We start from the raw sequence: 27943 nt of genomic DNA, 5'->3' as shown, positions 1-27943 counted from the left end.
GACAGAGTTATAAGGATGCTTGTGAAACCTCACATGTGCGCTATGCGCATGCGCCAATTCACAGAGATGAATTTTAATTATAAATGCATTTCATAGCTTCCTTTGTAGGGAGAGCGGAGGTAGTAAAGTGGAATCATCTACCTGCCATATATCTCTGCTAACTAAGTATGAGAGTTGTCTACATAGCTTAGGCGATCATTGGACTGAATGTGTCTTTCGATCAACCTGAATCAACGTCAGGTCTGCTTTAGTGAACAAACGTGCCGTCCGCAAATGAATAGCAAGGGAGATCGGTTGATGGTCGCTAAAGTAACAAATTCCAATCTGGACCGGATTAACTAAGTCGAGTAAGTTAGCTGAGATAAAGAAATAGTCAATGCAAGACGACGCAGAGGCTTTTTGCCAAGTAACCATAGGGGACTTTATGTCAAACCTGGCCACGTGCAAATTCCAATATTCAAAATATTGCACTCAAGCTTCACCTCTATGTAATAAAGCAAAGTTAGAGCCCACTTTCATAGAATTGGAAGAGTGAAGATGAACTATGTTACAGGACACACTGAAATCACCTCCCTCAATAATATGGCATTTAGGATTATTAAGATCTGCCTCTATAAGTACATGATATAGAGCATCAAAGCACTCCTCCAGGGAGGAATTTTGGGGATTAAAATAAATACATTTCATCAAGAAAATTGATTCTGCAGAGTTCCCCTGTTGGTATTCCATGGCCAAATTATCTTAAGTAGACCATAGCACCTTCGATTTAGCATCGATTTTATTATTCATAAATAGGGCGAGACCGCCAGACGCGCGTCCCAGAGGGGAAGCTTTGGCTGACTGCGAGAAAGTAGTGAAACCATCCACAACCAATGATTGGGTGGACATAGTTTCTTGAATCAGCAGAATAGAAGGAAGTTCATTATAGGATATGGCTGCAAACCACGCTTGCAAATTCGAACCATCAAAGGGCCTAACCAAGTAAGATTGTTGGCATTTGCAACCAATGCAGTTAGTTGAGGTATTAATTCACCATTAGTATTAGGAATGTTGGGATTAGAGGTTTCCCTCAGAGAAGGAGAGCTGGTCAGTAAAGGAGCATCAAGAAAATAGTTTGCTTGCTCTAATGAGTTAAATGGGCACAGTGTAAGGCCACAAGTTTTAAAGTCTATTTGAGACCAAATCAGGTTCAAAACATTACGTGAATAGGTACGACATAATACAGTGGTTATTGATATTGGTTAACCGGATCCACTCTATATCTCTTCCGATATCAAAGTCCTCAGCTGGGGGCTGTGCTTGAAAGTATTAAAGAGAAATGATCGATTGATTCTTTGTTGGCCGTTTATAGATGGTTCACTAATCCACCCCAGTATGTTAGGAAAGTCCTTAGAAGACTCATGTTCAATATTAGTTGGCGGTGATGCCGCCAACAAGGGGCCAGTTGTCAATGCATCTAAACCGTTCCTTGGAATATTAACAACAGGATTATCGACGCAGGGAACATCTATAACGTTGGGTGCAGCATTAGATGTTTTAAATGCTTTGGAGCATGTGTTTGAATACGAGAGGCCACTTGAGCGAGTTGTATGAGTGAATCGGATGGCAATGATTTTGAAGGGCTTGAAGTGTTGGGCTGAGTTGTCTTTCCAGAACCTGTTTTTTTTAGTATGTGTCACAGGAAAAAATTGGATCATTTGGCTCTGGGTAGTCTTTGATTGCAATGGGCAGATCAGAAAGCAATGGAAGAGAACTGTTAATTTCACGAGGATTGGTAATGGAATTTCGATTGGGGGAAAACAACGATATATCGTTAAGATTGTTTTTTCCAGCAATTGCCGACTTGTTATTATTTTCCTTGCTTTTTTTAATTTTTTCATTTTCCATAATGCTGTGGCTAAGAAACGTGCCGTGGGTTTAACTTCCATTCAGTTTACACTGCTGATTCTTTTTGCTGACCATATGTTCTCTGGTTTTCTGTTCCTTCTTGGTTTCTGTCTTTCTTTTCTTATTCTCTAGTTTTCTTTCTCCGTTTCTTTTAATTGCATAATTGGTTCTTTATATGAGCTGTGGACTGTATCCTTAGATAGTATGATTCTAGTTTGCTTTCATTTATGCTGGTTGTATGTTGTGATTATCTTTTGAAAATAAAGATTTTAAACTTCATTTTCCATAATGCATTCTGTTTGCCCATGTTTAAAAGTAATTTAGTTTCCTCATTGAGTTGATCCAAGTCAATGATGGGTTCTTCAATAGTAGAATGGGCAGTGCATTAATGTCTAATTGCGTATCAACAGATCTTTTATCTGGCAAGTTTTTCAGTTTGTTTGTGAAATTTGTACCAGAGAATTTTTAGCCTTCGATAGATTATTACGCTTAAGCGCTCTTGTGTGGGCACACCTAAGCTTGAGGGAGTATAGTCTCAAGTCAGGGATCCGAGAGACCAGCCCCAGAGGAGGCCATGTTCTCAGTGGATACAGCAGCGGACCGATTTTCCATCTCCTCCATTGCTTCAATAAACCTTGAAGGGCTGTTTTGGTCTAAAATTGGATGTAGAACAATATAAGAATTGGTAGGTAGATTGAGATCAGCATCCTTGACGGACATGTGTGGGACATTCATTTCAGCAATGAGAAATCTGAACACGTCATCATTATTTGTGAGATAAGTTGGACAATATCGAGTATGGAGGAACCGCCCGCCACTGGTTGTATGACCTCCACAGGGGTCCCACCAAGAGAGCCCGAGCCTAGGAGCCCACTGAGCTGTTTAATGGAGGCCAATGTTCCAATGTTTGGGTAGATGTAGAATTAGCGCGTAATTGATATAGTATCTGAGCTGTTTTTCTCCCTGGAAATTAGGATTTGCCAACATGAAACCCTCAATTATAGAAATCTTTGTATAAAGATTTCCAATGATGTATTTCAACCAGGTTACTCACCGTAGTGACCACCTTACTCCCAGTTCATAGTCCCCTTTCCTCCATACGTGTGGGACATTCCTCCATCCTGTGGGACGGGACCGAAGCACTTTGAAAAAGCTTCAAAATTGTTGCAACATTTTTAGTCCTTCCGCTCTTTCTGCGCGGGGTACAGCACACAGTCGTAACCCCGCCCATCTCGGCTCTGCCCCACGCGTCGCCCATCAATCCTTTTCTATCACCAGGTCAGAGACCTTTAAACAGTAACAGAGGAACCTTATTAGAGGGGACGGCGGGCGTATGGAGGAAAGTGGACTATGGACTAGGAGTAAGGAGGTCACTACAATGAGTAACCTGGTTATACTCTTATGTCCCGTCCCCTTTGCTCCATACTTATGGGAGATTCCCAAGAACTCCTCACAGGAACTACGGGTGGATGGAAAAAAAACCTGACGGAAAAAGGTTCTTCAGCACAGCCTGGCCAAAATGAGCATCAGATCTAGAGCTCAGGTCTAGACAATAATGTTTACAAAAAGCCGATGTGGAGGACCAAGTAGCCGCCTTTGCGATGGTCTCCCAGGGGACATATTTCTGAAAGGCAACTGCGGTTGCCTTGCCCCGCACCAGGTGTGCATGAATACCTTTAGGAGGCTGCAGTCCTTGGGCAGTGTAAGACTTCGTAATACAGGCAGCAAGCCATCTGGAGATAGTCGCCTAAGAGGCCTGCTTACCTTGTGGATTACCAAAGGTCACCAACAGTTGAGAAGAGCTCCTAAATTCGGATGTTCTGTCCAGATAGAATTTAAGAGCCCTTCTAACAACCAAGCAATGCAGAACCCTTTCCACTGCTGACACAGGATTCGGAAAAAAGACCGGCAGGGAGATTGACTGGTGCAGATGGAAATGAGAGACCACCTTCGGCAGGAAAGAACGGTTTGTCCGTAGGGCCCCTTTATCCTTGTGAAAAACCAAGAAGGGATGCTCCACCGACAAAGCCTGGAACTCACTCACACGCCTTGCTGAAGTAACGGCAACCAAAAAGGACACCTTCCATGACAGGTGCTTGAGGGCCACAGTGGCCATTGGTTCAAAGGGTTTATGGCACGATGCTGTAAGGACCACGTTCAGATCCCATACTGGGTGCGGTTTCCAAACCAGGGGATAAAGGCGCGTCAAACCTGCGAAATGTCTCTTAACCACTGGATTAGACCGAGAGTAAGAGCATTGGTCCGTAGAAAGGTAGGCGGATGCCGCCAAAAGATAAGTTCTGCATGACATAATGTGAATTCCCGACTCTGCTAGGTGGGATACAAAGGACAGTACGGTGTCAATCTTAGCCGCCTTTGGTTCCAGTTGTTTGTCTACGCACCAATGACAGAACCTAAGCCATTTGCTTCTATACTGAGACCTAATCGAGGGTTTCCTGGCTGCTTCAATAATGCACATGTTATCCGCAGACAGGTTGAGATGTTCCAAGGACCTGAACTCGGGCACCATGCTGCCAAGCTGAACGATTGTGGGGAGGGGTGCCACAGCTGTTGATCCCCCTGGTGAAGAAGATCAGGTTGCCGATGACTCCCGATCGGTGCACACACTGACAGGTGTTGAAGTTCTGAGAACCAGAGCCAGGCTTGCCACCACGGGACTATGAGCAGAAGAGAACAGTTCACTGTGTTCTTATGCCTGCAAATCGTCCGATGAATCAGAAGCAGAGGCGGGAAAGCATAGGCCCTCATGTTGTGCCAAGGAATCTCGAGCGCATCCCCCAGCGAGGAGGCTCCCAGACCATTTCTGGAGGCATACAGAGGAAGTTTCTTGTTTGCTGCTGTTGCGAAGAGGTCCACCTCCGGAGTGCCCCAACACAGGAAAATCCATGAGAGGATCTCCGCCTTCAGTTCCCACTCGTAGCTGACCATCGTCCGCCGACAGAGCATCTGCTCTTACATTCAGCTGGCCCGGAACGTGTACCGCTACTAGCCAGACACCATGACGAACCGCCCACTCCTAAATCTGGATGGACAGGTCCACGAGAGGGGGAGACTTGGTGCCCCCTTGCTTGTAAATGTAATACATTTACACCACATTGTCCGTGCGGATACGGACCACTTTGTTGGCAATGATCGGTCTGAATACCTTGAGCGCTAGGGAGATTGACAAACTCCAGATGATTTATGTGGAGGAACTTGTCCTGAGGCGACCAAAGATCCGAGACCTGAAGAAGATCCAACGTCACACCCCACCCCAGAAGGGAGGAGTCTGTCGTGACCGTTACCATCGGGGATGGGTCCTGAAAACCAGCACCCACCAACAATTGCTGAGAGACGACCACCACTCCAAGTCCGCTCTCATGGAAGTCGGAATCAATATCAACTTGTAGTCCGGATCCACAGCCTGACGCCAAGAACTCTGAAGAGCCATCGGAGTCTGCCTCATCTTGAGACAAGCGAGAGGTAGAGCCAAAACACACAAGGCCATGAGGCCCAGAAGCTTCTGGAACCACCAGGCCGACATGCTCTCCGACTCCGCAAACATCTGACACGTGGCCAACAGATATGCCATTCTGTCCCCGGTCAGGTACACTCTGCAGTCGATCGTGTTCCAGGGAAAACCCAGGAAAATCAAGTCCTGAGAGACCGTCATGGAAGATTTCCGCCAGTCTACCGACAGCCCAAGATGGAACAGGAGCTGGAGGAGAGACTGAAGATTGCACGCGGCTTTCAACGGGCAAGGGCTGCGTAAGAGCCAGTCGTCCAGTCGTAGTAATAACCAATCACTGGTGTCTGCGTCATACTGACCACAGCCAATGACTGCCCTCTACCTAAGCACCGCCTCTGGCAGCCATCTTCAGATTTGGAAGCACGTGAAGTGGCAGTATGACCAAGTGAAGAGCCGCAGAGGGGTAGGCGGGAGGGTTCGCATGTGAATCCATGCCAGACCCATGCGGGAGAACAACAGTTACAGGTAAGTAACTTGTTCCTTCTCCAGCATGGGGTCTGGCATGGATTCACATGCTCATGAATAAAGAATACCTAGCAGTACACACATGCACAACCACGGGAGGTGGCAAAGGCTCAACATTAAGCATTGCATCAAACTCAACATTAAGCATCTTACCTCCTCACCAGGCTCACCTCAGGCGAACAGGTTGCGCAGCACTGCTTGGCCGACCCTGGACTCCTCCCTGGAATCCCGATCGACGCAGTAGAACTTCGTGAAGGTGTGCGTCGACCTCCACGTAGCAGCCCTGCATATGTCCAGCAGGGGCACACCAGAAAGGAACGCCGTGGTAGCTGCGATCGCTCTGGTGGAATGGGCTCTCGGACGGCCGGGCAGCGGTCGGTTTGCCAACCGATGACAGTACATGATACAGCCGGAGAGCCATCTGGAAATGGAAGCCTTCAAGAGAGCCTTCCCCTGATTGACAGGTCCAAAGTTCACAAAGAGTTGTGACGTCTTCCGAAAACACTTCGTGCGGTCCACGTAGAACTTCAGCGCTCTAGCCACATCCAGCGAGTGCAAAGTCCTCTCAGCCGGCGACGAAGGCGACGGGAAGAATACAGGCAACACCAAGGGTTCGTTGAGATGGAAGTCCGACGGTACCTTGGGCATGAAGGAGGGGTGCGTCCTGAGCACTACCCTCGTGTCGTGAAAAGTCAAGTACGGGGCCTTGCAGGAAAGGGCCTGGATCTCTCCCACCCGTCGTGCGGAGGTGATGGCCACAAGAAACGCTGTTTTCCACGACAGAAACTTCAACGGGGCTGAGTGCAGAGGCTCGAACGGTCCCATGAGCTTGGTCAGCACCACGTTGAGCTCCCACGCCGGGGCCGGAGCCTTCACCGGCGGGAATGATCTGAACAGTCCCTTCATGAACTCTTTCACCAGACGATGAGACCACAAGGACGTCCGTCCCGTGGTTCTGGTGTATCGGGAAATCGCAGCAAGATGAATCTTGATGGACGCGTGTGCCAGTCCAGCTTTAGCCAGCGTCAGCAGGTACGGCAGAACTTGGGGAGCCGTAATCCGTAGAGGGTTAATCTTCTGTGCATGGCACCAGACGGAGAACCTCTTCCATTTGTGTCCGTAGCATTTAAGAGTCGAGGACGCCCTGGCCTTTGCAAGAACCTCTCTGCAGTCGGCCGGTATGTCGTTTCCTCCAAACTCTAGCGCTGCAGGAGCCAGGCCTGCAAGTTCAGCGATTTCGGGTCGTGGTGGAGGATGGCGCCTCCTTCCCTGGAGAGCAGATCCGCGTCCACCGGCAGCTTGATTGGCGGGGACGCTGACAAGTCCAGAAGGTCCGGGAACCATATCTGCCTTGGCCACGCAGGTGCGACGAGGATCATCCTGCACCGTGACCTCTTGAGCTGGTTGACGAGCCGGATTAGCAGTGGCAAAGGAGGGAACGCGTAGAGGAACAGGCCCTCCCAGGGGAACGAGAAAGCATCGCCCATGCTCCTCGCCTGGGGAAACCTGCTGGCGAACCTCTGGCACTTGGAGTTTGTCGCCGTCGCGAACAGGTCGATCTGGGGTGTGCCCCACCGTCGGAAGAGGCGATCCACTAGATCCTGCCGTAGTTCCCACTCGTGGCACGAGCGCAGCTCCCTGCTGAGTGAGTCGGCGATGGTGTTTCTTATCCCTGCCAGATGAAACGGCACCAGAAACATCCCTTGGGCGACTGCCCAATGCCACAGGTCCTGCGCCTCCTTGGACAGTGCTGGGGACCTGGTTCCGCCCTGTTTTCTGATGTAAAACATGGTGGTGGTGTTGTCGGTGAAGATCCTCACCACCTTGCCCTTGAGGGACAGAAGGAAGGACCTGAGGGCCCAAAACACTGCACGGAGCTCCAGGACGTTGATATGTAAGGATTTCTCCGTCGGGAGCCAAAGGCCCCTTGCGTGCAGATTTTCGGTGTGCGCTCCCCACCCTTCCAGGGAGGCATCCGTGGTCACGGTCTCCTGGTGGGCTGGGGTCTGGAAGTCCATGCCCGCCGTCAGATGCGCACGGGTGCCCCACCACCGGATCGCTCGTCGGAAACTCTCGTCGAGTGTGATCCTTTCCTCGAAGCTGCCCGTCGTTTGGATCCAGCGTGCGTCCAGGAACTCCTGCAACGGGCGCATCCGGAGCCTGCACATGGGAATGAGGCAGATGCAGGAAGACATCATTCCGAGGAGGGACTTGATGGACCTCACCTTAGCCGCGTCGGCCACCAACATCCGCTGCACCTTGCCCAGGATGGTCCTGGTCCTCTCCTGCGACGGGGAGGCCAGAAGGGACACTGTGTTGAGCCTCGCTCCCAGAAACAGAGTGTCTTGCGCGGGTACCAGGTGGGATTTGGCGTAGTTCACGGAGAATCCCAGGTCCGTGAGAAGTTGGACGGTCCTTGCCGTGTGAACCACGGCGACCTCCCTTGTCTTGGCCCGGATGAGCCAGTCGTCCAGGTAGGGGTAGACGTGGATCCCTTTGCGGCGCAGCTGAGCTGCCACCGGTGCGAGGCACTTGGTGAACACCCTGGGTGCCGACCGCAGACCGAAGGGGAGGGCTTTGAACTGGTAATGCCGCCCTTGGACCACAAACCTGAGGAATTTTCGGTGCCCCTTCAAGATGGGAATATGGAAGTAGGCATCCTCCAAATCCAACGACGACAGGAAGTCTCCTTCCTCCAGCTGACCCAGGACGTGCTGGAGGGTGACCATCCGGAACTTTTGCGTCTTGATGAACTTGTTCAGACGTCGCAGGTCCAGGATGGGGCGCCATCCCCCTGTCGTCTTCTTCACGAGGAAGTATCTCGAGTAGACTCCGGAGCCCCGAAGCCTCTTTGGGACGAGTTCGATGGCGCCCTTCTTGAGCATCGCCTTCACCTCCAGGAGAAGTTGAGGGACGTGAAGTTCTTTCCTGGCCACGGGGGGGACGCGCGGACACTTTCTTTGAAACTCGAGCGCGTGGCCCCGGGCCAAGGCGTCCAGCACCCAACGGTCGGTGGAGATGGACTCCCACACGCTGACGAAGCTCGCCAGCCGGCCTCCCACCGGGGTGCTTCGGTGGGGGCCCGACCCCCCCGGCCGGTTCAATCCTGCTTCGACGAGGCTTTAGCGCCTTGTCCTTGGCGACGACGGCGGGGTCCGCCAGGCTTGACTCGTCCTCTGTAGGCCTCCTGAGATGACGAGCGGGCCGCTTGACGGTAGGAGGAGAAACCGCCGCCGGAACCTTTGGAGGCACCCTTGCCTCCGCTGATCAGAAAGGGCGTCCGTCGCTGTTGCAGAACTCCAAGGGCCCGGGCCGTCTCGGTGTCCGCTTTAATGGCCTGAAGGGAATCGTCCACCGTCTTCCCGAACAGGTTGTTCCCATCGAAGGGCATGTCCAGGACTCTGGTCTGAACGTCTTGACGGAAGTCCATAGCCTTGAGCCATCCACGCCGCCTAAGGCAAACGCCGTTGCCCAACTGGCGGAACCCAGTGTCGGCGATGTCCGTCGCAACGATAATGGCGTGGTCCGAAGCCATCTCACCTTCCTGCAGGATCTCCAGGGCCTCTGCCCTCTTGTCGTCCGGCAAGAAGTCCAGCAGGGGAGCCAGTTTGTACCAGAGCTCCCTGTCGTATCGGGCCACGATAGCCAAGGCGTTGGCAGCTTTAATCGTCGTCGCTGCAGACGAGATGACTCTGCATCCCATAGCGTCCAATTTCTTTCCCTCGCCGTCCGGTGGGGAAGTCGATGTGGAGGCCGCACCCCCCCCCCGCGCTTTTTTCCTGGCCGCCGCGGAGACGACGGAGTCCGGAGTAGGCTGCGCCCGGAGGCACAGGGGGGCCGTGTCCGGGACCCGGTACTTTTTCTCGTACCGTCTCTTCTAGCTGGCGTCGTGGACGGGTTCTTGAGGAGGGTGAGGCCCTCATCCCAAATGTCGTCCAATAGAGGCACCGCGAGGACCGTCTTCCTCTTGGCCTCGCGCCGCTGATAAAGGAATCCCTTCCTTCTTCTTCTCCTCAGGGCAGAGTTGGAAAAGCTCGGATGCCCTGGCGATCATTGAGTGGAACGATCCAATCTCGTCGGGCGGAGAAGCCCTGGTTGGAGGCGACGACGGTACATCCTCGTCGTATACCTCGTCGTCCATACCCGTCGCTGCCGTGTCAGTCCCCGTATCATCCCCTCGGGTGGACGGGGAGGAGGGCTGGAAGTGGCGCGACGGCTGAAAAGGAGGTGGAGGGTGGATCCTTCTTTTCTTGGTAGGGGGAACACCAGAAGGTCCCGGTTCTGGGTCCCCCGACGGGAGAGGTTCCGTCGGCAACGGTAGTCTCGTCCTTATCTCAGAGCACAAGGACTGTATAACCAACAAAATGGCCGCCGAGTTGTCTCGCGGCGCTGGCAGAGGGAAATCCGACGGGCGATCAGGGGCCCCGTCGGTACCCTCTACGATGTCGTCGTCACCTGCGTCGGGATCCATCCCGACGGGCCGGTCTTCTTCCACGCCGAGGCCGTGGCTTAAGACCTCGACCAGTTCCTCCTCCGAGATTGAGGCCGAATCTATGACGACGCCCTGCCCCCCCCTCTTTCTTCCCCACGGGGGATTTCACGGGGGTCCTATCGATGGGCACAAAAGAGGACTCCCTCCGAGGTGGCAGGGAGACTCTGAGCCCCGAGGTCGCCACCACTGGTGTAGCCTCCACAGGCTGAGCCAGGGCCGCCGCGACAATTTCGATAGAGGGCTTGGCCGGATGGATTAAGGCCTTCACCACCTTAGGTGCGCTCACCGCCTTATCCTTGAGGGGGGGGGACACTGCCTCGCTCCCCCTCCGCCTTCAAGCTCGACCGGGGCCTCTCCAGGAGCTTCGCCGGGTGCTCGGCCTTCCTCTTACCCGACCCAGAGCGTTGGCTCGTGGTTGATGATGCCGGGGAGGGTGCGCCCTGCCTGGCGCCCGTAGAGCCCGACCGTTCGGCGCTCCCGGTGCCAGCGGACTCGGTGCTTGGCCTTATGTTGGACCCCCGTCGCCGGGGCGTCCTCAAAGGTCTTAGTAGACCGCTCGGATTTCTTCCTTTTCTTCTCGCCGGACGGGCTCTTCCCTTCTAGCCAGTTGGCGAGACGTTGATGGCGGTCCTTCATGGTCCGCTCCGACATGTTGCCGCAAAACGCACAGTCCTTCTCCACGTGCATCTTGTCCTCATGTAGGCAGTAAAGACAAAAAGAGTGTTCGTCCTCCTTGAAGACGTTCTGCAGCTGGCATCCAGGGCAGACCCTGAACAGCTTTCCGGGCGTCGAGCTTCCCTTCTCCTGGGCCATGGCCGGGCCTGAGAAACTTCTGGAGTCCTCCAAAGCGTAGCTCGACGAAATCTTCACTCTTGAGGGGCGCAGACGAATCCGAAACAGGTCCCCGTTGATCGGATGGTGAGTCGGTGGAGCTTGAGGCTCTTTTGACTGAAAAAACGAAGTTTTTGAGAAAAAAACGTGAAAAAATAGCACTAACTCTCAAGAGCAATAGCACGAGGATCCCAACACATGAACATGCGTTAAAATTTCAGAAGATGGCTGCCAGAGGCGGTGCTTAGGTAGAGGGCAGTCATAGGCTGTGGTCAGTATGACGCAGAGACCAGTGATTGGTTATTACTACGAAAGACAGATCAGAAACGAAACTGATACTGGTTTTTTCTTTACCGAGGATTCCCAGCCTGACGACGGGGAATATTCATGAGCATGTGAATCCATGCCAGACCCCATGCTGGAGAAACATGGATACCCTGCAGACGAAGATAGGCTGCAATCACCGACATCATCTTCGTGAAGACACGCAGCGCCGAGCTGAGACCAAAAGGAAGCACTCGAAACTGGAAGTGCTCCTCTCCCACAGAGAAACTGAGATCTCTCCTGTGTGGATTCCAGATCATAAAATGCATGTACGCATCCTGAAGGTCCACCAGGCTGAGTTAATCGCCCATCTGCAAAGAGGACTGTATCTGGCCGGGCGTGATCATCTTGAATTTCTCTTGGGGTAGGAAAAGATTGAACTGGGAAAGGTCTGGGATGGTGCGCAGGCCAGCCTGGTTGGGTTTGGGTACCGTAAACAGCCGGGAGTATAAGCCCTCCCCCCGCTCCCCAAGGGGATCGGGTTCCACAGCTCTGAGGTCCAGCAGTTTCTGAACCTCGGCTTTTAGGGAGGACGACCCCGACTGCTGGAAAGGAGGGTTGAAGGGTGGGGTAGGGGGTTAAGGGTAAGCGGAAGCCCGCCCGAGCGACTGACAAGACCCACCAGTCCTCGGTGATGGTCTGTCACGCCTCCCAATGAGACGCAATGCGTCCTCCCACTGGGGTCTCGTGCGAGCGCGGAGAACCCTCATTTGGCAGGTTTTTTTGGTGGTGTTACCACCTGAACCTGAGGCGGAGGCTGAGGAGCGGGAGAAAAACCGAGTCTGTTGCTGCCTCCGACGGGAATTACCCAAAGGGGTATCCACTCTGCGGGATTTCCGATCTAGAAACCCTCTGAAACCAGAGGAGGGCCGGCTTTGCAACAACAGTCTCTGGGTTCTAAAAGGAGTGTTAACCAGGACGGACAAGTACTTGGCTGTCTGGGTGCTGTCCTTCATTTTGGTCAGCTCCACATCCGTTGAGGAATGGAAAAGCTCCTTACCCTAACGGCAGGTGCAACACCTTGTCCTGCACCTCCTTTGAGAACTTGGTTGCGTGCAAACAAGCCTGTCGAAAGGGATCAACTCCCAGCATAAGGCCCCGAGCCGAAGTGTCAACGGGATGAGCCGCGGCCTCCAGCAGATCCTGGGCCAAGACCCTGGCATGGGACAACCCCGCCTTAAAGTCCTCCAGCTTCTCGACCGGAATGAATTCCTCGAACTCCGACAGACCTTTCCACATTTTCATATTCGCCCCCGCTAACACCAGTTCTGCATTGGCCTGCCAGAGCAGCAGGGCAAGTTAGCAAAAATCTTCATCCCAAGGGAGTCGGGGAGCTTGTCCTCTTTCCCCAGGACCTGAGTAGCCATCGTAGAAGAGGATGCTGCAGGCCTGGACTGTAAAGTGGCCGCAGCCACCACCGTGGAGGAGGGGGGCGGACAAGATGCTAGGGCCACCTCTTCCAAAGAATGCAGCCTGTAACGCGCATCAATTTTCTTATTGACGAAGTGTCCAGAGAGTGGCTTCTCCAAGATTGTACGGACCTCGGCCAAAACGTCCTTCTGCAAGAACAGGCCGGTACGCTCCGAAGGAGATAAGGCGAACGCCCCCGAAAGCACACCCTCCTGCGGAGCGGGTGCCTCGGGCACTGGAACATCCAATAGACAAATGTCCAGCACCCGGTCATAGAAAGCGCGAATAGAGCAGGGCTGGTCTTCGCTGTCCTGATGGCCCCGCGCATCATCCGACAGATTAGGGTCTTGCTGAACTAAGTCAGGCACCGCCTTGTCCACCGGGGACAATGGAGGAAAGGGCAGGGGGAGGCACCACAGGCAAAGGCGGCGCCGGCGGAACCACCGGAGGCGCAGGCGGGCATATCTCCCTAAAAAAGACCCTTAAAATACTCCCTCATGGGGTCGGTACGCAGGAGCGTCTGAAACTTGCTGAAAAAGGCGTCCTGCGGAGAAGGCATTGGAGCTGCCGGAGGAGGCCTCTCATGAGGAGGATATTTCCAGGGATGCAGAGGGGAGGGTTGCCAAACAGGCCCATCCCCAGAGGTGTCCACATAAATTGAGGGTGCCGAACCCACAGGCAGCGAGATGTTGTGCGGAAGGGGCATCCAAGCATTCCAGTCATAAACTGGATGAAACGGATGCACACAATGAACCTTATATTCACCCACAGAACCAATCCCTACACCTGAGGCTGATGGCGTAGTTGAAGGGGATGCGCCCAAAATGGCCACCGTGGTCATGGCGGGAACGGCCGCCATTTTGACGTCACCTGAGGGGAACTGCGGCACGTGTGGAAGTGAGGCAGGGGTCCCCACCGGTGGATCAGGGGTCTTCATTTTAGCCTTTACACAAGGAACTTTGGCCGAGCCGGTACTATGCGGCCTGTAATGTTTCTGACACATACCAATAGCCAAACTAGCCTTCACAGGAAGGACCTCGGCACTGCCGGTAAAGGAGGAACTTCGGTTCAAACTCTCACTCCTTGCCCCCCTCAACAGTTCTGGCGTTGCCACAAAAGCGGGAACGGTGAGAAACACCTTTCCCCGATGAGGCCTGAGAAGGCCTTACAGAACTGTTGGTTTCCTTAGCCTCTGTACGAGGGACCTCGGACCCAAGTCCGGTAGCAGCCTTTCCACAGCGGGCCTAGAACATACGTTCGGTATCACCAAGCCCAGCCGAGGCCTCGGGCGCACCCCGGTAATTTTGAGGGAAGCCAATAAAGAGGCCTCAGAGCGAGCTCCGGTACCCCACGACTCAGTAGAACTAGCTCTACAAGCAGCCCCCACAGGAGGGGCCTCAGAGCGTACTCTGGTATACACAGGCCCCTTACGGAGACCCTCAGAGAAAACTACGGTAGACTTTTTAGGCCCCGAAGGCACCTCGAGGCAAGCCCCGTTGACAGAGCGGTCGACGCTCCTCCCGGACCGGGAAGATCCCGGGAAGGCGTCTCCCAGCCGGGGTGCCCTGAAAAATAAAGTACTTACCGGGCGTTTCTTTTTTTCGTCGATGAAGGATTGAAAATGCGTAGGAGAAGTACGCTGGAACACCTCCTCCCACCGCTCTAACCAACGTTTAAGCGCCCGGACCAAAAGGGAATCACAATAGAAACAGGAGTCCCAACTGTGATCAGGACCCAAACACTCTAAACAAAGAGGATGGGGTTCCGCCCTCGCGAAGCGTCGCTGACACGAGGAACAATTTGGAAAGTCTAGTTTAAATGACAGACTAGTACGCGATCGCTAGCGAGAGCCAGAGAGCAGGAAAAGAAGAAATTCTTCTGCAGATGCAAGTGCATCCAGTCCCGAATGAGCGGAGAAAAGAACTGATGGGCGATGCGGAGCCGAGATGGGCGGGGTTACGGCCACGTGCTGTACCCCACGCAGAAAGAGAGGAGGGACTAAAAATGTTGCAAACATTTTGATGCTTTTTCAAAGTGCTCCGGTCCCATCGCACAGGACGGAGGAACATCCCATAAGTATGAAGGAAAGGGGAAGGGACATAGGAGTAAATGTGTTCAAGTTCCACGTGTGTTTTTTCATGGCCGTTGTATAAGAGGTTAAGTATCCGAGACATCACAGTGAATTAGGAAATGTCCTCTAGGACAAATGGGTTGCAAGTCTGAGTGGTCGAGTGGTAGTGCAATTTTCCCATTTGAGGTCCCTCATGCTCAACACTTTGAGCATCATTGGATTCAATGTTACTATAAGGGTAAAGTTTTGCTGTGTCAGTGGGCATCCCAGATATAGGGGTAAAAAGACCCATCAAGGAGCGACAATTTGGTCCATTCTGCTTTAACCATAGGTGAAAGAATGAATACATCAGAAATGCACGGGCCGTTAAGATGGTACCCCTGAAACAAGTAGATGTGGTTCCATCAAGAATGGTGCTGATCCGGAACCAAGAGTACAAGGGGAAGTCATTTTATCGCTGACATATCGTGGTCTCTTTGACCTCGATTAAAAGTGGATTTCCTGCTAATACTAGCTTCCTGCTATTATTAGGTTCTAAGGCCAATGATTGCAGACTGTATGGAACAGTTTTCATCTTGCCTTGAATATTCAGGGCATGGGATATAGCAGAGCCCCTCATCCCTCTCAAATGATGCATGAAACTGAAGTTACAGCCTGGACCACCAAGCTTTCCAGGGTCTGTGTCCGGATAGGTACGCAGGGTCACTACTGGAAGGCCTATATTTCTTTAGTAAGATTTTTGTTGACAGCCAGCTCGTTTCCAGCACCTGCCAATTTGCCTTCACCCTCTTCTGAATGGCTATATGTAATGGTAACACAAGGTCCTTTTGTGGGCCCTTATCCTAGAGGTCAATCAGATCATCTTGCTCAAAAGGAGGGACTGGCCTGCCCCATCCCAAGAATTCGATTACCGTAGACATTAACTGTCAATAGGATGCATCCACATGTTCTGCATGATATGGCTTCCTAAAATCTAATTCTGGTGAAGTACAATGCCACTCGCTGTTGTAGGTTTTTATACAGGTCCCACATTCTAGATACCTCAGATATGAGGGGCTCAGGAACATTAGGGGTGCTGTGTTCAAGCCCAAAGGGCAGAGTATCTTGATCCAATATCTCATGCTCTTCGAAAGAGAAGGACTTAAAGAAATCCTTTTTAAGGATTGGCTAAAATGTTTTTTCCAATTTCCCTCAGCGGTATTGAGGGTTTTGAGGCTACCACCATCAAGGGTTTTGATGCTTTCCGTGTCAGAGACTTCACCGCCATCAGCGTCGATGGAGGTCTCGTCCATCAAAGACTCCATGGAGTCACTTAGAAAGTTCTAGGGGTGGGAGGCCTCTCTTGAAGGCGTGCAGGATTTATCCTTGGTCTTTTCCTTGTCAGCTTTAGAAGGCGCGAAAGGAACATAGCGTTTTGTCTTTTCCCTCGAGGGTGCTTGGCCCGCCTTCTTGAAGATTTTTAGCATCTCCTGCCTAAAAACCTCCCATTCGGCTTCAGTCACTGACTTACTTGGGCAGGCTATTAACTGAAGATGAGGAGTGGTTCGACTTGCTTTGTGAACGAGAGCGTTTGACTGCTTTCTCTGTGGAGAGACACCGCTCGACTCATCCGGAGAACCCCTTTTAGACTAAGTTGTGGATGGGGATTTTAAAAGGGGCCTACCCGCCAGAGGTTTCCCCTTGCACTCCTTACCCATCATGGACTGGCATGATCCGCAGTCTGCGGTTTTGTGGTCGACCCCAAGACACCACAAACAGACCCGATGTGGATCGGTTATCAACATCTTGGCGGTGCAATCGATACACGTCTTAAACCTGGTCTTTGGGGTTGATTAAGCCGATGATGACATTCTCACTGTTATGTTGCAGTTTCTTGAGAAACCAAAAGCATGCTGAATCCGAAGAGTAACCTATCGCAAAAAAACAGAACCTAATAACAGGCTCAGAGCATGCTTTTGATACCTTCGATGCTGTCAACCTTGAGACGGAGGTGCTCAAGGGTCATCGAGTCGACCACTATGATGCACAGTGCCCTCTGCTGGAATTTCTTTCCGAAGCAGCTAACGCTGGAAGGGAAGGAAGATATCTAAAGATGAGGAATATGTGGGAAAACACAATCCATTTGAAATATGCTTATGTATCGCTGTCTCATACTTGTATCGTCTAGTACTGAAATAAAGTTATTAAGAAGACATTTAATCTCTCTGGGGCACTACGTCCGTGACCTGGCGTTGAACAAACTCCTCCCTGGAAATACACACCTCTCCTGTGTGTGGCTGTCGGATGTGTTATCGAGTCATCTTCACATTGCAGACAGCCATATCGCCCATTTAAAAGAAATGACGGTACATCAACCCGTTTATTTTGATGTGATAGTACCAGACACACACTGTTGCTGGCTGGTCTTGCTTCAATGATTCCTGCTTGCACAAAATATATTCCTACATCTATTTGAGTGTGTGATTTCGTTTGCTAATACATTTTTCATCTCGCTCTCCTCTAGGAAACTGATGGGACGGCAAGAAAGGGATCTGGCTTCCTTTGTAATGCCTTCTCAAAGGAGTGTGCAGTACTTCACTAGGAGAAGATTGTTTGAGAACCTCAAGCAACTATCGTCTTCTGCCCACTAACAAGAAAAGGGTTTTCCATGTATTACTAAAAATTTTCCCATCTCTATTCACTGCTATTTTACAACGATACAACATTTTTTGGAGTGTACGACCTCAACCACTCCCATTAGTTCACAACATGCTTCTTAAAAGACTATACACATGTGCCACAAAATCCCTTCCCTAAACATTGGTATCTCCTATGCAACAGAACAAAAATAATTTCAACTATGGCTTGCCATCAGAGGCTTACAAAGTGGCATATAAACCCACCAAGGCACAACATACATAAATAGGCTTTCCTGTGTTCAGTGAAATCTGACGAACACCGGGAAAACTCCCTGGAAGAAAAAGTGCCTCATAGGTTTAAACTGAAAAACACTGTTTCCCCTATCCCAGCGGTACCTTAGTGTGAGCAGGAATGGAACACATTTCGGTGGTGAAGGGCTGGCTGGAGAGTGGGCTTGGCAGACAATAGGAAAAGAGGCCTACTCCCCCCTCATGTATGCTTGTTTGCCTTCTCCCATTGCTTGCCCCCTGACCGTATTCAAAAACACTGCACATTTAATGTAACATTGTTTTCTTTGTAAAACAAAATATTTATATTCCTATGTGGTCAGAGCTATTTGGAGGAATTGTAGACACATTTTAGCCATTTTTGTGGTTGCTGAATCACGTCTTAAAATTCCCTAAATTTCTCAAAATACCATTGACAAATATCAGTATTTACAAAACCTGGTTTAACATGGATTTTCCTGCGTCTATGGCCACACACATATCCTCAGCGTATGTGTATCTATCAGCTGCCTGTCTGCTTCAAAAGGAAAGCTATGTGAAGCTTCCATGTATGAGACTCGCGTGAGGCCACAGCGTCACAGTCACCTCCCAACCTCTTGTGGCTCTCTAGAGCACCCGCACACAGTGGCCCATCAGAAGCTTGCAGGCCTCTTAATTGCTGCTTAGCACTTCCTTCAAGGAGAGTTCTTAAATTAGGAGAAATTTATAAATTATGGCTCATTTAAGGGACCATTGTTTTGGACAAGACACTCTTAACCTTTGTGTCTAGAAATGCAAATGGGAATGTCATTCTGAAAGCACAAGTTAGTTGCCTAAATCTATGACGTCATCATGCCAATATCATACAGAACAGGTTTAAACTAACTACATTATTTTCAGATATTCACATTTAACACCAAATTGTGTTCATTTTGGTAGAATGTAATATTTTCATCACACCATAGACGAACCCTGAATTTGTCAAACACAGTTAACCCTTTCACACATTACATTTTGTTATAATCCTTTTAAAACCCAAAAGCCATTGTTTGCCTTTTGCTGAGTTGCAATCCTGGAGACTGGTACCGTTATTCTTTCCAAATTGTGGCTGCTTTTCAGTGCACAAGTAAAGGATAAATGTGGGTGGACAGCCTAACTTTTTTTTCAGAGGGCGGTTGCAACCCATTGTTTATTTTTAGGTTGGCAAGCTTGCTCAAGTATGTGGCCACCAGGATTTTACCCAGGTTGTCATGATCCCAGTGCTGACGCGTGTGCCCACAAGAAAACATGCACTTGTCTCGCATTGGAATTTTGTTTTCCAGGGAATATTTCACTACAGATTGTTGGGTTTAAAAGGTAAGCACCTTTTATACTTTGCCAACATATTTATTGGAACATTTCCTCTCTCAGGTTGTTTTTCTGGTGTTCATTACTTTTTCTTTTTTTTTTAAAGTCCAATGCTCTTTGGTCTTGCCCATTTTCTTCTAAAGAGGAAATGCAATTGAACTATATTTGCATAATTCACTTTAAGATATGTTCACTTACTCTGCGTATATTCATGGGTGCCAGCTTTTGATTTCACTATGGGGACAAAGGTGCTCACAAAGAGTGAAGCAAGAGAGCCGTGGTCATCCTCCGTCAAAACACATTGTACAGCACATGTTCAGCAGGAATCGGAAAAAAGCCATATGAATTACAGGAAGGTATACACATAACATCTCAACAACAATCATCTAACCTGATGAGTTTCCTTTGCAACATTCTGGTAGAGGATCCCCTGATATTTCCACATCGGTCAAACAGTTTAGACTTGCTCACCCCCTCCAGGCGAGCCTCAGGGGGTACATTAATGAGACTCCCATCTCATTTTGTAGTGAGGAGCATTTGATAAACAGTTACTATCCACTTGGAGTTTATTTAGTTGATAGTCAAAATTATCCTTATCCCCACCAAAGTGTGTGATCTCAGGCAAATCCTTTTATCACACTATGCCTTATCTGCTCAAATCAGAAGTCTCTATAATGCGAAGAGGTAATTTTCACAAATCAAGTCTTCATTTGAAGAAAAGAAAGGGCAAAGATGGGCAAAGAGTCCCTGAAAATGAATTGCATGATTTACTACAATAATCTTGACTTGCAGAAATGTTAGATATTACGGGATAAACACATTCATCTTTATTCTCCGGAAAGTGTTCATAATATCATGCTATGAGAGACATTACCCTACTTATGCACAAAATGAAACAAAATAATATTTGTATATTTACACTGGAAAAAAACGTAGCTAATTTTTTGAAGGGGGCAAACTGGAAAACACAGATAAACACAGACTCTAAATGTGCAAACACTGGAAAAACACCTCGAAGTAAAATAAACCCATAAAACAGGAAACCCTATGAACTACTTGTATTGTGAAAGTTGTGCATTTACTCAAAACGTAACTAAAAAGGTAAAACTCTAGCACATGTACCATCACTAATTATTACCTGCAAGTGAATGCCTGGTTCATTATCCCCGAAAAAAAGCTCACGCTTTCGACAGCATCAGTGTTTAATAAACTACTGTGCTGCAAGCAAATTAGTGTCAGCTTGTTTAATAAAAACGAGAAGTGCATCGAGTGGAGGGGGTGTGCGTGTGTATGTGTCCATAATACTGCTTAAGCAGGCCTCTATGGCACCTTGATAAGCATGTGAGATGCAGCAACGCTCCAATGAAAGGTCTACCTCTTGCTAAACTAAGTGGTCGATCCTGGCCATCTCTAAACATAGTGGTTGATCTACAAAATGTACAAGTAAAGTCATCAAAAAACAAAGTAAGGCAGTTCTTGCCCAAATAATGGCTAATATCTCTTGTCCACCGTCTCCTTTCCTGCCCTCACCAACCACATTATACACACACAAACATCACTAACATCCCTCCCTTTATCATTCCTTCAGTTTGTAGAAACTGTAGCTTGAGTCTACTTACTTTTGTGGCACATTTTCCTTCGTTTGAAGTTCAAGACTGTGATGTTTTTAGAAGAATTGATCGTTAAGTTGAGCTGCATGTGTAACGTGACCTCTGAGTCCATTTTACCACTGCAGAAAAGGTCCACTCGGAAAACTAGAAAACAAGAACAGAACCCTGAGTAGGCAAGCGCCCTTAAATATCAAATCTATAATTGAAACATTTCTTTTTTGCTGACCACAAAAAAAATAATAATGTAGTATGGTCATGAAGTATTAGGCACTTATTGTTAATTGCAACTACCTAAAAAACTTGAAATAGGGAATCATGATATTTCCAGCTCTTTCAGGACAGTCATATATGACACCTGCGATCAAGATGGTCTACCCAGATCAAGTTACATTTTACTGCATTTATGGACTGTGTACAAGTAGTGGCCAACTTAAAATGCTCATCTGGGATCTCCCCCACAACAAACAACATGGACAGTCTTCTCCAAATGTTTTTCTCCTGCTGAATGTGGCTAGTGAGGCATTCAAGCTCCTGATGCAAGTTGCTAGTCCGAATCGTTCCCAGGAAGTCGATTCACCTACTCTGGCATTGTGAACTTAACAGTGACCTGAACCCTTTTCTTTCATTTAATCTAGTTTTAAGCATTCCTGGGGTCCTGTATCCCAAAAGGGATTCTGGCAACAAGGCTTTGTTAGCAGATAAGTCAGGTTGGAGCCATCAAGATGAGTTAGAGGGTGATCCTATGGTGTGCCAAGCTTTCCCTTGATGCCCCCCAATCTTCGTCTCTATGATCAGACTGTAACCACCCTATGCAGTCCCCTTGCTTTCCACCATCTGGCTAACTTGGAGCAATCTTGCAGGCCGGATCCTTCCTACACTTGTTAAGTACTGGTTTTCCTCAAATTTGATCAGTCTTCTGTTGCCTTCCACTTCCCGAGATATTGTCTTTTCAAGGGTATCCCTTCCTCTCCTTGATGTGGACCACCCAGATCTCTATTCTACTTTGTGTTCCACCATCTGTACAGCCTCCAACGTGTGGCACTGCCCCCCCTCCTCCCTTCCTGGAAAGTACTTTTTCCTCTGATGTTACTGCAACCATGGTACTCTAAACATCTGATGTTCTCCGATACTCTGACCCTGAATCCCACCACCTCCTCCTTCACTGCCTGTAGGTATAAACCCTGCTGTTCCCTCCACCACCTATTCAGCCTTACCAACTGCTGACATTACCACCTCCTCCTGTATTGTCTATTCATTCTCCGCTGTTGCCACCTTGTTCATCTTAACTTCCACCAACTCCTTCTGTCCACTCATCATTAAGAAGGTCTTGACCAGACAGGGTGCGTGACTCCTACCAACAGTTTCACAATTACAATCTTCAAGACCATAGCTCAACCATCCAAACTAGCAAGTAACACAATCACTCTCTAACGTTCTTGTAATCCAATAATGCCCTTGCTTCATATTCTGGTTCCCAATCTATGATCTCTGGGGAAGATGAACAAGTTACTTCTTACCTTGTAACGTTCTTTCGATGGGATGTTCCTCCGACGTATTCCTTATCTAAGATATTTGCATCTCCAGCTTGCTGGCCTCGGAAAAAATGTTTCCCAGTAGAGGGCGCTGTGCGTCGACGTCCGTCGAGTAGGTGCTCCTCAACGGCCACCGTATCGACGCCATCATGCCTATAAATGGCCACGCGCAGCGTCCGTTGCTCAGTTCAGTTTTGTAAAGTAGTTATTGTATGAATGGTTACTACCCTTGAAGGAGCGTAAGCTGCAACCACAAGGGAAATGTTACTGCGGGGAGGGGCGGGAGGGGCGGGAGGGGCGATAAGGAATACGTCGGAGGAACATCCCATCGAAAGAACGTTACAAGGTAAGAAGTAACTTGTTCTTCGAAGTGATTGTGTCCTCCGACATATTCCTTATCTATGATAAACTCCCATAGCAGTGGTATGTGATTGGAGGCGGGAGTAAGAGATGCCATATTACCCTTTAAGAATGAACAGAGTGTAACACAGCTTTGACAAATCTAGTCTCTTGACTAGAGGAGGAATACAGGCTATAAAATCTGGTAAAGGTATGTGCGGACGACCATGTGGCAGCCGCACATATGTCTCTAATTGGTACCCCTCTTTGAAGAGCTGAGGATGCTGCGATACCCCTGGTCGAATGAGCCCTTAGATTTTGAGGGGGCTCTTTCCCTGCCAGTTTGTAGCATTCCAGAATGGCTAAAATAATCCATCTGGAGATGGTTTGTTTGGTTATTGGTAATCCTAACTTATGTCCTGCGTAACCTACAAAGAGTTGGTCTGCTTGTCTAATTTTAGCAAGTCTACTGATAAAAACTCAAGGCTCGCTTAGGGTCCAGCTTGTGTATTCTCTCTTCCTCTTACCCCGGATGGGGAGGAGGATAGAATGAACGTAGAGTAATCTTCTGAGTAATGTGAAATTCCGAAACTACCTTCGGGAGGAAGTTAGGCTTCACCTGTAGCACTACTTTGTCCTTGTGAAAAGTTGTATGAGGAGGTTTACAAGACAGGGCTTGTATCTCGCTAACCCTTCTAGCAGATGTTAATGCTACCAATAAAACAGTTTTAAGGGTGAGAAACTTCAATGAACAAGAGTGGAGTGGTTCAAAAGGAGCACCCTTTAGGAAGTTTAAAACTAGATTTAAGTCCCATAAGGCAACTTGGAATGGTCTTGGAGGGTAAACATTAGTTAGACCTTTCAGGTATTGTATTACCAATGGAATTTTGAAATACGATGGCTCCTCTGCATTGCGCTTAAAGATTGATAGCGCTGCGAGATAGCCCTTAATAGTGCCAATTTGAAGGCCCGAATTTGCCAAATAAAGTAAGAAGGATAACACTGCAGGTGTACCACATGAAAAGGGTTCGATATTCTTTTCTCTGCACCAGCTGCAAAATGTATTCCAACAGCAGCGGTATAGAGTCTTAGTTGCTGGTCTTCTTGCCGAAAGCAACACCTCCATGACGTCATCTGGAAGGTCCCAATCCTTGTACCTCAACCTTTCAGATACCAAGCGTGAAGGTTGAGGGTCTTGATGGCTGGATGGAGAACCTGACCTCCCTTCTGCGAGAGAAGATCCTCTCTGTATGGTAGCCGAATTGGAGGACAGATGGACATGTCCAGAAGGTCCGGGTACTACGTTCTCATGGCCCAATCCGGGGCAATTAGGATCATGGTCTTCCGAAACCTTCTCAACCTCCTGATCATTTGAGGAATGACAGGGACCGGAGGAAACGCGTACCGAAGTGGGAACTCCCAGTCCACTACGAACTCGTCTCCTAGAGCTCCTCTCGGGGGAAATTCCCTTGAGCAAAATCTGTTGCACGTCCTGTTGATACTGGTGGTGAACAGATCCACTTGAGGGGTTCCCCAAAGGGCGAAGATCTCTTGAAGGACTTCCTGAGCTAGCTCCCACTCGTGGGAGACTGTGCTCTGCCTGCTCAGAGCATCCGCTGTCAAGTTCTTCTCTCCGGCTAGGTGAATTGCCGATGGAGAGATTCCTTCCTGAATTGCCCAAAACCAGAGCTGCATCGCCTCTCTGCACAGTGGCAGAGACCCTACGCCTCCTCTTTTGTTGAGGTAGTGCATGGCCACTGTATTGTCCGTCATTATCAGGATGTTTCTCCCCCGTACAGACGGCAGAAAAGCCTTCAGTGCCAGTCTGATGGCTCTCAGCTCCAACAGGTTGATGTGTAGTCTGGACTCCGATGGAGACCAACAACCGCTGATGGTCAAGTCGTTGGCATGGGCTCCCCACCCCGTGAGTGAGGCGTCTGTGACTACTGTTATCTCTGACCATGGTTGCCAAAACAGTTCTCCTTTCAAGATGTTCTCTGGAGAGGCCCACCATTGAAGGTCGTGGGCTACCTTGTCCGGAATCCGGAGGAGATCTGTCATTCTCCCTGAGAATTGTGACCGAGTCCTCAGTGCCCACTGAAGGGATCTCATTCTCAGGCGAGCCTCTAGCACAAGGAATATGCAGGATGCCATGAGGCCTAGCAACCTCAAAAAGTCGTAGGCTGGGAGACGCTGGGCATTTTGAAACCTGGTGACCATCTGCAGAATATCCTGAGCCCTCACCTCTGGTGGCGAGGCTTTTCCCAGAGACGTGTCGAGGACTGCTCCAATGAACTGGAGTCTCTGTGATGGTATCATCTGTGACTTCTTTAAATTGAGGGAGAAGCCCAGCCTGTGAAGGGAGTGGCAGACATAATCTAGTTGGATCCAAGCTTGTTCCGAAGAAACTGCTCTGATCAACCAATCGACCAGGTAGGGGTAGACGTGAATCCCCTTCCCTCCTTAGACTTGCAGCCACAACCGACATTAGCTTGGTGAACACCCTCGGGGCGGAGGTCAGCCCAAATGGCAGAACTCGAAATTGATAATGAGTGCGCCAATTGCGAACCTCAGTTACTTCCTGTGCTTGGGATGGATAGGCACATGGAAATAAGCATCCTGAAGGTCCAGAGATACCAACCAGTCCTGAAGCTGGAGGGCCTGAAGGATCTGAGAGAGAGTTACCATCTTGAACTTGTCCTTCCTGAGGAACTTGTTCAATTCTCGTAAGTCCAGGATGGGTCTCAGTCCTCCGGCTTTCTTTGGTATGAGAAAGTAGGGGGAGCACCAGCCCTTGTTCCTGTCCGCTACAGGTACCGGTTCTATGGCACCTTTCTCTAGCAGGTCTACAACTTCCTGCAAGAGGAGCGGATTCGGCATTTTCAGAGAGCTGTTCCCCGGTGGATGTCTGAGGGATGCGTAGGAAAGGCAGGCAGTAACCTTGGGCAACTGTCTCCAATGCCCAAGCATCTGACGTAATAGCCTGCCATTTCGTCAGATGGTGAGTTAACCTGCCCCCTACAGGTGTCTTGTGATGGGAGACCTCAGAGTGGTTTGGGAGCGGCTGATGCAGTTGCCGAAGGTAAAGCGGCTCCTGCTCCTGCTGATGCGGCTTTCTTTCCTTTACCCCGTCCACCACGGGTAAATTTTCCTTGGCCTCTGAGTCGGCCGTCCTCTGCCTCTTCCATATGAGGAATAATAGCGAAAGGACCTTCCTCTCCAAGAGGATCCTGAGGGACGAAAATTAGTTTGTCGGATTGCAGCTCCTAGTGACTTCGCTGCTGCTTTAGATGTTTGTAGTTTGTCCAAACTGTCATCCGCCTTTTTACCAAATAGGGAAGAACCGTCAAAGGGCATACTTAAAAGTCTGGCCTGTACGTCAGAAGCAAAGCCGGACTTTCTCAACCATGCATGCCTGCGGATTGTGGTACTTGCCGCCATGGCCCTGCTGATACTGTCAGCAGAATCAATGCCAGTTTGAAGGGACTCACACATTGCATCTTTACCATCTCTGATGATATTTAAAAATGCGTCCCTATCTTCTCCTTCCGGTATGCAGTCAGCCGCCGATGAAGCACACTCCCAAAGAGTGTGGCTGAACCTAGCGAGCGTACAAGTTGCATTAATAGATTTTAAAGCCATGCTACAGGCTGAGAAGACTTTCTTAGCCATGGCATCATATTTTTTATCATCCATATCCTGAGGAGCAGTGGGGTAAGCAGAAGAACTGCCTGATGAAGTTGCAAGCTGGACCACAAGACTCTCTGGAGTAGGGTGCTTAGATAGGTATTCAGGGTCAGCAGCAGATGCCCTATATTTCGCTGACAACTTCTTGTTAACCGCAGGGACAACTTCAGGAGTTTCCCAGTTAGTTAAAATCTTTCTTTGTAAAGCAGAATGAAAGGGAACCACAGGATCCTCCTGTGGACCTTTATCCAGAATATCTGTGAGGTCATCCTGTTGAAAAACAGGTGAAGGCGCAGACCAACCCATGAACTCCATAATTCTTGACATTAGGGTTCTATAAGGGGTATCAGCATGTTGCCCAGGGTCTGGTTTGACAAATTCCACTTCTGGGGAAGTGTCTAGGCCACTTGCTTAATGTAATGCATCCTGAAGGTCTTTCAACCTTCTTTCCTCAGAGGCAAAAGTCTCTGGTTCAGGTAATGTGGTCCTCTGCATCCCAAAAGGCCTTTCTTGATCAGAATCTTCCCTTTCTTCAAGAATTGAAGTTAAGGGGGGATGCTCTGGTCGTGAAATGGTATAAAACCCATCTCTAAGGCAGAGGGAGCCATCATCAGTGGCTTTGAAAAGGTCGATGTCGTCGACGCTGATGTAAAAATCCTCGAAGGCGGCGACAAAGGCGTCGAGAAAACAGGAAGAGGCCTCGAAGAACTCGAGAGGATTGGAATCCTGCTCGAGGATGTCGACGACGTTCTCGACGTCGTGTCGGAGGCTCTCGGTGTAACCGTTGGCTGTGGAGTAGCCGTGGGTCTTTTTTTTATCAGCGTCGACTCGATCGACGGATGCGAAGAACCCTTCGATAACCGCGTCGATGGCGCCGATCTATGCTTCGAAGGTGCTTTCGACGATGGCGTCGAAGATGCTTTACTTCCCGATGGCTCATGGCGCTTTCGGGTCGACTCTTTCGCCAGGTGCTTCGACTCGCGGCGTTTAGATTTCACCCGGGTTATCACCCTCAGCTGACTTCGAGGGGGACGAAGCCGCTTTCTCGAAGACGCTTAGCATCTTTTTTCTGAATTCCTCCCACTCAGCTTGAGAGCTGCGTTTAGTGGGGCAATTTACTCTTTCAGGGGAACTAGAAGACGACGATAAAGGAGATCTTCTTCGTCTTTTTTTCGAGTGTCTAGACCTCGACGAGTGGTGGGAGCCAAGACCTAGACCGAGAATGCTTTCGACGGTGAGGAGACTAATGTCTCGACTCTACCGCGGAAACTTTCGAGGAAGTTAAAATGGATTTACCTCTCTCGAGCTTCCCCTTACGCTCTTTCAAGGCTTTCGCCGTCATGGATAGGCATTCCTCACACTCCGAACACTGGTGTTCGATTCCCAGACACCACAAACAGATCCTGTGAGGATCCGTCAACGACATTTTCTTCCCACAGTCTCGGCATTTTTTGAAACCGGACCGAGGAGTCGTCGGGTCGGAGGAGGAAGCCATCGAGTACGAGTCGGTTTTCTCGAGGAAATATGAATATAT

The 27943-nt window shown here is 49.5% G+C and overlaps 1 protein-coding gene across 2 annotated transcripts in view; it reads right to left on the bottom strand.

The window, feature by feature from the left end:
- Positions 1 to 27943, bottom strand: part of RYK (receptor like tyrosine kinase) — a 1007965-nt gene that overhangs the window by 750199 nt on the left and 229823 nt on the right. For both annotated transcript variants that reach the window (XM_069618057.1, XM_069618056.1), the window contains exon 4: positions 20861 to 20995. In XM_069618057.1, coding sequence (XP_069474158.1) covers positions 20861 to 20995 — 135 coding nt within the window. The remainder of the gene's footprint in view (positions 1 to 20860; positions 20996 to 27943) is intronic.

This window comes from Ambystoma mexicanum, chromosome 10 (genome assembly GCF_040938575.1).
Source record: "Ambystoma mexicanum isolate Mex_15411 chromosome 10, UKY_AmexF1_1, whole genome shotgun sequence".
Classification (NCBI taxonomy): Eukaryota; Metazoa; Chordata; class Amphibia; order Caudata; family Ambystomatidae; genus Ambystoma; species Ambystoma mexicanum.
This window is presented reverse-complemented; position numbering and strand designations above follow the sequence as displayed.